The 8,535-nt window shown below is 50.4% G+C and overlaps 1 protein-coding gene across 5 annotated transcripts; it reads right to left on the bottom strand.

Annotated features, from left to right (window-relative positions):
* Positions 1-485: 485 nt before the first annotated feature.
* Positions 486-7,729, bottom strand: FANCG (FA complementation group G). 5 transcript variants are annotated; one of them, XM_066367754.1, is made up of 16 exons: positions 7,447-7,464; positions 7,245-7,296; positions 7,039-7,159; positions 6,747-6,837; positions 6,210-6,341; positions 5,806-6,008; positions 4,950-5,085; positions 4,345-4,475; positions 4,094-4,240; positions 3,814-3,965; positions 2,977-3,043; positions 2,428-2,711; positions 2,229-2,275; positions 1,879-2,034; positions 866-989; positions 486-714 (listed from the first exon to the last, which is right to left on the bottom strand). In XM_066367754.1, the coding sequence occupies exons 3-16, from the start codon at positions 7,132-7,134 to the stop codon at positions 606-608; spliced, it is 1,875 nt and encodes a 624-aa protein (XP_066223851.1). In that variant the 5' UTR covers positions 7,135-7,159; positions 7,245-7,296; positions 7,447-7,464; the 3' UTR covers positions 486-605. The 5 variants fall into 5 exon arrangements, 4 of the variants coding, with proteins under 4 accessions (XP_066223851.1, XP_066223850.1, XP_066223853.1 ...); XR_010749202.1 differs by lacking the exon at positions 7,245-7,296 and having other exon boundaries at positions 866-957; positions 7,430-7,729; XM_066367753.1 differs by lacking the exon at positions 7,245-7,296 and having other exon boundaries at positions 7,430-7,729.
* Positions 7,730-8,535: the final 806 nt, after the last annotated feature.

Below are 8,535 nucleotides of genomic sequence, written 5' to 3'. Positions count from 1 at the left end.
CTTTTCATTTATTGATTTTAGAGAGAGTAAAGAGGAGAGGGAGGAGCAGGAAGCAACAACCTATAGTAGCTGCTTCTCATATGTGCCTTGACAGGACACGCCCAGGGATTTCAAACTGGCGACCTCAGCATTTCTGGTTGACACTCTATCCATTGCACCACTGCAGGGCAGGCTGGTCATTGCTTTCTGTGTAAGGATTCTTGTAACCCGTTCTTCTACCGACCTCCAGTCAATAGGTAGATGATGGGATAGAGCACCTTACACAACCAGCACTCAACTAAATCAGACAGCTATGAGCCATTCCACTCAAGTCATACGTAGTAGGCAGACGAGATATGAGATTTACTCAACACCAGAAAAGGGAAACAAGAAAAAAAGTCAGCAGGAGCAGTCAATGCCTTGTTGGTGGTGCTGGGGGAAGGGAGTCCTCTGGAACTAGGTGGAAGTAACCAGGCCAACAAATTTTGCCACCAATCTCTCCAAAGCCAAACTGATATAGGAATGGTCAGCTCCAGACACATTCTCCAAGGATGGGAAAACAGAAAGCCCTCCCCATATAAAGATGGCCCAATGGGCCGCAGCTCAGACTTTTCAAAACTTGGCAGCTATAGGTCACAAGGCTCCAGCAGAGATGTCTGAAATTCTTCCAGAAGGGTTTCACGGTCAGGAGGACGGATCCAGCTCAAATAGGTTTCAAGGTACAGGGGGAGAGACCTGGAGAGCAATAAGGGTGAGACCTAAGAATAAAGCATAGGCAGAAGGTTGGGCAGCCATTCTTTCCCTTTCATTCATCACCACCCACCCCAACAGACCCAAGGATTCCAGGACATCAACTGTTCCTCAAACCCAAGTCAGCAGGCCTCACCATGTAGCATTCTCCTGGGGAAACTTAGTTTGGACCTCCAGCCTTCGCCAAAGAGCAGTGGCCTCATCCCTCCGATCCAGCCTCCTTAGAGTCTGAATCAAGTGAAAGGAAGCGTCTCCATAACCTGTAGCCCCACCCCAGAGTACAGTCTTAGAACTTGACCCAGTCTGAAGCATTTTTATAAAGGGGGAAACTAGCCTAACCAGGTGGTGGTACAGTGGATAGAGCACTGACCTGGGACACTGAGGACTCAAGTTCAAAACCCCAAATTGAACTTGGGTCAATTTGGGTCACTGAATTGAACACAAGCTCATCTGGCTTTGAGTGCAAGATCACCAAGGGTTGCCAGCTTGAGCGTGGAATCATAGATATGAGCCCATGGTCGCTAGCTTGAACCCAAAGGTTGCTGGCTTGAGCCCAAGGTCACTGACTTGAGCCGAAGGTCAATGGCTTAAGCAGGGGGTCACTGACTCAACTGAAAGCCCCTGGTCAAGGCACATATGAGAAACAATGAATGACTAAAGTGCCACAACTATGAGTTGATGAGTCTCATCTCTCTCCCTTCCTATCTGTCTGTCCCTGTCTGCCTCTCTTTCTCACTAAAAAGAAAAATAAATCAGTAAAAATAAACAAAAGGGGAAACTGAAGCATAAAGCAGGAAACTATCTTGCCTACAGTCACACACTGAACCATGACATTCCCAACCATTCCTAGCACTAAGCACTGCCTGCTCAGGACAAAGGGCTCAGCTAATTCTGCTCCTGCCCAACACTCCCACCACAGTCATTGTCTTTGTGTCTGAGGACATTGGGAAGACTGGGGAACTCCTGAGAGGCCTTTGTACACATTTGTTTATGTCTTGTGTCTGTACACCTGGGTATTTCCCTAGGTATATGTAGCACAAACCCATTCATCCCTCCTATCTAGGAACATCATTCAGTACCTCCCTCCCTCCATGGGCCTCTTTGTCCTTGTGCATCTCTGCTTAGCTGACATCATGTAAGTATACATACCTGGGCACACCTGCACACCGAGGAGGAAGTCCTGTAGCGCTTTGGTATCCTGGCCACTAGCCATCCATTCTAGTCCACGACTAATCAGGGCAGCTGCTCGAAGCTGTTGTAGTGCCACATCTGATGTACACCCCTTCTCACAGTTGGAAGCAGGTCCTAGGGACCACCCCCAAAGTCAAGAAGTGTGTTCCCAACCACATAGTCACCAAAACCCCAAGTTTCCCTCTATCTCTTGTGTCTGGAGTCCCTTTCTCTTAAATCTCCTGTTTGGCTGGGCCACATGAAAAGGGAACTGATATCCACCACCACCACATCCAGGAGGGAAGAGGAAAAGTGAGAGTCTAGATCACCTTGTTCTTTGTCCTTAGGTGTGGCCTGGAAGAGCAGCTCAAGGCACCTGAAGTGGGACATAGAGCAGGGGCAAAAAGGAGTCAAGCTCAGAAACTCTGGGGTGAACAGTTAAAAAATGGAGCTCACCAGTTCAGGTCCCAGTCAGAAAAGTACCCCTCCACATTTCCCCTAGGACCCTGATTGGCTTCCTGGGCTCACCGGCTAAATTCACTAATTGCCTGTTTAGGGGCCCCTAGTTGTACCCAGGCTTGGCCCTGAAGCAGGTAGGTGGCAGAGGCCCAGGGTGGGCAGTGTGGTGGCTCCTTGGTTCCTTTTCTGGCATCTGTGAACAGCCGGGGCTTCCTAGGGATCAGAGATGCTGTGCGGGTCAGCAGCTCCTCACACACGGTCAGAGCATCCTGAGCTCGGCCTGCCTGGAGCAGTGCTGCTGCTGCCTCCAAGAACACCTCAGGCATGCAGGGCCCTGTGGGGGGTGGGGAGAACTGGGGGGGGGGGAAGATGCAGTCTTGAACAAACATAAGCCACCATCCCTAATCTCTTCACAAGGCTCTGGTACCTTATGGAAAAAAAACACCTGTTACTTGTATCCCTAAACCCCTTGCTCTGGGAAGCCTTCCTGGTCTTGCCTACTCAGATTGGCCAGACAGAAGAGCAGAGGAAAAACCAGAAAACAGCATGAGCTCTACTCCAAAGGAAACTCCAACCCTTTCCCACCCCAACTGCGAAAAACCTTGAAGATATACCCACCTTTGGCTCTGAATCATCCAGCAACAGGGCCAGTAAGTCCAAGTAATGCTCTACAGCATCTTCTGCCCTGAGGAGTTATAGCCCATGAGCCTTAAATTAGACCCTTGCAGTGCCTTCCAAGGGCTCTTAGCTAAGGGAAGGATGCTCAAGGGCCCTGGGTAGTGGGTGTTTGGGCTTTGATCTTGGCTCAGTATGGCTATACCCTACTTACAGAATGGATTTGGGAGGAGGTATCAAAGTTTTTGTTTTGTTTTTTTAATGAGAGAGAAAGGGGGGGGGGCAGACAAGAACAGGCTGGCAGGAAGGGAAAGAGATGAGAAGCATCAATTCTTCATTGCTGCACCTTAGTTTTTCATTGATTGCTTTCTCATATGTGCCTTGATGGGGGGGGGGGGGCTCCAGCTAAGCCAGTGACCCCTTGCTCAAGCCAGCAACCTTGGGCTTCAAGCCAGCAACCTATGGGCTCAAGCCAGCAACCATGGGGTCATGTCTGTGATCCCATGCTCAAGCCAGATGAGCCCACTATCAAGCTGGATGAGCCCGCACTCAAGCCAGCGACGTTGGGGTTTCGAACCTGGGTCCTTCACATCCCAGTCCGACACTCTATCCACTGCACCACCGCCTGGTCAGGCAGGAGACTTCAGAGTTTTAAAGAGATACAAGGTAGTCTCTGGAGGAAGAGTTCTCAGTTCAGGTCTAGTGGCAAGGCAGGAGGTCAAGGAGTTGAGACCTATGTCCTGCAACTGACTTGTCTACCCCCCTGACAGAAACAGTCACACCCCAGGGGAAGCATCAGAAGTGAAAAGAGGAGTTCACGTGAGCAAGGCAGAACCTCACCTTCCTGTCTGTAGGCATCGGCTTGCTAGCAGGTGTTTGATCTGGCTCACTGTGCCACAGTGAAGGGGTGAGGCTGGGTCAGGTTGTGGGAGTAGCAACTCTACTTCAATAAGAAAATGGGGGACTTCAGAGCTAGGAGTAACACTTAAGGCCTAAAAAGGACAAAAGAAGAAAATAACAATCTTTGGGAGCCATACTTCCTTCTACTTATACCTTGACTAGATGCTTCAACACAAGCACCTCAGCAATCCCCAAATCTTCCACTGGCATAGTCCCTTACCTCAACCAGAAGCTCCAGACTCTCCAACTCTGCCACTGTGTTCCCTAGTTGCTGATATAGCCTGGAGGCTTCCAGAAGTGGCGGACCACAGATTGATCCCCCTTGCAGGGCTGCAACCAAGTATAGCAGAGCTCTCTGTGGATTGCCCTAGAGGGGTAAGAGGACACAGGCCTCAGGTAGCTACCCTCACAAAGAAAAAAGCTGTCCATAACACTCATGGTTTCCCCAACCCATGCAGGCACTGTCTTTACCATCTTCCGGAGACAGGTCCCCAACGCTGTGTACACATGGACCAACACAGGCCGTGGGCACAGACCTGAGGCTGCTTCGTGCAGGTTGCTCAGTGCCCTGGGCAGATTCCCTGTGTTCAGCTCCTGGAGACCTGAGATCAATCAGGGTATGAGCTTAAAGAGGCCCATAGGGCATAAATTAAATAAGACATGACAGGAAAGTCATGAGCCTAGAGCAGGGGTCCCCAAACTAAGGCCCGCAGGCCGCATGCGGCCCTCTGAGGCCATTTATCCAGCCCCCGCCGCACTCTGGAAGGGGCACCTCTTTCATTGGTGGTCAGTGCGAAGAGCATAGTTCCCATTGATATACTGGTCAGTTTGTTGATTTAAATTTACTTGTTCTTTATTTTAAATATTGTATTTGTTTCCATTTTGTTTTTTTACTTTAAAATAAGATATGTGCAGTGTGCATAGGGATTTGTTCATAATTTTTTTATAGTCCGGCCCTCCAACAGTCTAAGGGACAGTGAACTGGCCCCCTGTGTAAAATGTTTGGGGACCCCTGGCCTAGAGGCTCCTTAAGATGGGGAATGAGGAAGAAGGAATGAATCGGACTGCTAACTGACCTTGGCGACAGGCAAATGCTGTAAGAAGGACATCCTTCAAGCCCTGGGCATCTTGTAGGGTCAACGGGTCATCTGACACCTTAGCTGGGGGGCTCCAAGTTTTTAGAAGGAGAAGCAGATCCTCAGAGGCCCCACTCTGGGGAGAGAAGGACATCAGAGGATCCAAGCTATTTCTTGGTAGCTATTTCTTCTCCTGTCTACCCTGGCTAGACCTTGAATTCAGGTCCTCCTGATTCCTGCTCCCCTAATACTAAGGGATAGATAGCTGTGGGGAAAGGATAAAGGGAGGAAGAAAAACCTGGGACAGACCCTGGCTGAGTAGCTCAGTTGGTTAGAGCATCATCCCCATATGCCAAAGTTGCAGGTTCGATCTCCAGTCAGGGCACATACAAGAATCAATCAATGAATACATAAATAAGTAAAACAACAAATTGATGTTTCTCTCCCCCTCCCTTCCTCTCTCTCTAAAAATAAAAATTTTAAATTAAAAGAAAGAAAAACTTGAGACAATGATAAGCTATTCTAGTGTACTTCCTCACTGAGGATAAATCCATGAGGACACAGGGCAAGGACCATGTTTGAGTTACTGATGAAAAGAATGAGACTGGGAAGTGACTCCAGCAAGGTCATGACAGTTCTAACCTCACCCCAAATGTTCAAGCTATTTTAAAAATGCTCCCAAGAGAACCCTCAAAGGAGGGACCAACCACAGCAAGGCTACCTAAGATTCCTTGAGAGAATCCAGGTCTTCTGACCACCAACCCAGCAGCCTTTCCAGCACACAATGATGCTACTGCAGCTGGAAGGGATGGGAGGAGGGAAAAGACCCTTAGATACAAGTTACTTCTCAAATTACCTGGCTGCCATTCAGGGTCTGCAGCAGGAAGGTCAGGTCCCCAAGATGGTCAGTGCTCAGCCAGAGGGCAGCCTGCAGGCCAGCCAGGTGGTGAAGGGCAGGGAGCAGCTCGGGCGGAAGGGAGGAAGCACGAAGGACGGAGTTCCACAGCCCCCTGAACCCATGTTCCAGCCTGGGCCCCAGCTGCTTCTGGGTCTCCATCACTGCAGAGAATACACACAGCTGAGACAGAACCTCAACTCTAGCTTTTCTTTTTTGCAGGAGCCCAAAGACCACAAAAGTACTCCTGGTCTGAGGAGCACATGGAGGATCAGAGAAGGGCATCTCTCTCTGCAAAGGGGAGATTATGTCCCCACCCCCTCCCCCCATGCAAAGACACATGAGAAACAATCTCTGACCCTCACCTCTCTCTAGGCCCCGTTGGATATCCTGTGCCTGGTCCTCAGTGAAACCCTGGGCCAGGCTGGCCCTCAGGGTAGTGAAGTTGCAGATGACAGTCAATTCCAAGGGGAGAAGAAGAACAGCTGCAGGGAGCCCTAAAGCAACAAAGGCTGGTCTCACAGTCTGCTCCCCCACGAAAGATTCCCTGAATAAGATCCCAAACCAGATATCATCCCACCTCAACTAAATGGCTTCAATAAAGAACACACCCTTTGGATAGAGTTTGGAAAAAGCAGAAAGTTCTCCAAATTAGACCATTCTGAAAACCACTTCTTCAAATGCTGCTCCGTGTGGGTATATGTGTATAACAAGGAGATTCACCTGTACAAAGTCGATGCACTCCAGTCTTGTCTGTGCCTTAAACAGGATTCCCTGTCCCCTGAGTAACTGCCTTAATCTCAGAAGTGGAAAAGAGGAACTGGGCTCTGGCTGTGGAGGGGTGGGGTGCGGTGTGGTGGGATGGAGGGAAGACTGACCATCCTGGGGAAGGCCCTGCTTACCCTGCAGACTATGGAGGAGTCCCCTGAGCCCCTCCAGCACATCTTGAGCCAAATGTTGTCGCCTCAGAGAAAGACTGGAGTCCTGAGCCACCTGCCAAACATGGAGTATAGTGTCACTGAGAATAAGTCCTTTCCTCTCCCCTGCAGCAGTGGCAAGAAGTCATTTTCCAGTCATTATGGCTTTCCGGGGAGGTCAAGCTCAGTCCCACCCCATTCGCTGGGATAAATCCACAGCAAACCCTCTTACTGGTATTTTGGGGCTGCAAAGCCAGGGTCCGAGCAGCCGCGTTACCTTGGCCTGTCGTACTAGCCAGTCATTCTTTTCCCTCCACAAGTCCAGGCAGTTGGCTTGTGGCACTGACGAGGCCAGAGGGGTCTGGTGGGACATGGTGGCCAAGCCTGGGCCGGGACACCTGAAGAGGGTTGCGAAAGGGTAAGCCTGTTCCCCGCCCCGCCAAAGCCCCCACCGGAGCGGGAAGGGCCCGAGCACTTCCGCACCCTGCCGCGTCTCCTCCGCTCCCTCGGGGTCCTACCGCGTCTCCTCCGCTCCCTCGGGGTCCTACCGCGTCTCCTCCGCTCCCTCGGGGTCCTGCCGCGTCTCCTCCGCTCCCTCGGGGTCCTGCCGCGTCTCCTCCGCTCCCTCGGGGTCCTGCCGCGTCTCCTCCGCTCCCTCGGGGTCCTACCGCGTCTCCTCCGCTACTCCCCAGGAGAAAAGGACTCTCTCCTCGCTGCCTGGCGGGGCCTCTGATTGGCGGAACCAGCAAAACTCTTGGCAGCGGTTGGTCGTCTTCAAGGTATTTCCCAGCGGGAAACTCGAAAAAGAAACGAGTCCAGCCAGACCAGTAAGGAAGGCCGAGGCCGTGGGGGGCCGAAGATGTGTCTGATGGAGAAGTTCGTTACCACTCGCCGTTCCACCTGCTCAGCCCTCGCCGTGGCCTTGAGAAATCAACATAGAAACCAGAGCCCGTGGCTCAGCCCTTCCCTTGCAGCCGCCCTTGCAGGTTTGCTGAATTTCCCTTCCTCGGAGGGCTAGCCCGTGCGATGCATGCTGGGAGTTGTAGTACGGATTAGAGCAGCTTGAAAAGTCCGGCCCGGAAGAATCTCCGAAAGGAACGGACAGACCAAAGTCCTTAGTATCATAATTGGGCCATCCTTCCTTTGCTCACCGTGGAGCATCAGCAGCTCACCCGCAGTCCGCTCAACTGCATACGGACTGACTGCTGGTAGCATAGCCCTGTGTTTGTGCCGCCTGCACTGCTCCCTGGTACCTGCCCAATCCTTTCAGCAAATGGAGCTAGGGGAATTCGATATCCGTATGCAAAAACCAAAGGGGGGGGGGGGGGCGCTATGATCATTACCATATATAAAATCAACTCAAAATGGATAGGTTGGACTTCATTAAAATTGAAAACTCTTATGCTACAAAGACACCATCAAGAAAATTTAACACAAAGTGGTAAAATTATTTGCAAATCGTATACTTCAGAATGGACTTGTATTCATAACGTAACTCTCAAAGCTCAATAATACAAACTTATTTGAACCATTTTAAGGCAGGTAGAAAAAATATTAGACACTTTTACCAAAAAGATACATGAATAGCTATTCTTAGCCATTTGTGTGGCTATTCTTAGGCACACAAAAAGATGCTCAACATCACTGACCATTAGGGAAATACAAATTGCAACCATAAGATACTACTATGCACATACACACATAGAATGGTCACAAAAACAACAACAACAGATAATGCCAACTCCTGGTGAGGATGTGGAGATACTGGAAACTT

Source organism: Saccopteryx leptura, chromosome 2, assembly GCF_036850995.1.
Source record: "Saccopteryx leptura isolate mSacLep1 chromosome 2, mSacLep1_pri_phased_curated, whole genome shotgun sequence".
Lineage (NCBI taxonomy): Eukaryota > Metazoa > Chordata > Mammalia > Chiroptera > Emballonuridae > Saccopteryx > Saccopteryx leptura.
The sequence above is the reverse complement of the archived record's forward strand: the minus strand, read 5'-3'. Positions and strand labels throughout refer to the sequence as shown.

What these genes read in the sequence shown, in the direction of transcription:
- FANCG (XM_066367753.1), bottom strand. Translation starts at nt 7,134, where the DNA reads ATGTCCCACCAGACCCCTCTGGCCTCGTCAGTGCCACAAGCCAACTGC. An exon ending in CCAACGGGGCCTAGAGAGAG is followed by an intron (nt 6,009 to 6,209) that starts GTGAGGGTCAGA and finishes TATTCTCTGCAG; the next exon opens with TGATGGAGACCCAGAAGCAG. An exon ending in GTCTGGAGCTTCTGGTTGAG is followed by an intron (nt 3,966 to 4,093) that starts GTAAGGGACTAT and finishes TGTCCTTTTTAG; the next exon opens with GCCTTAAGTGTTACTCCTAG.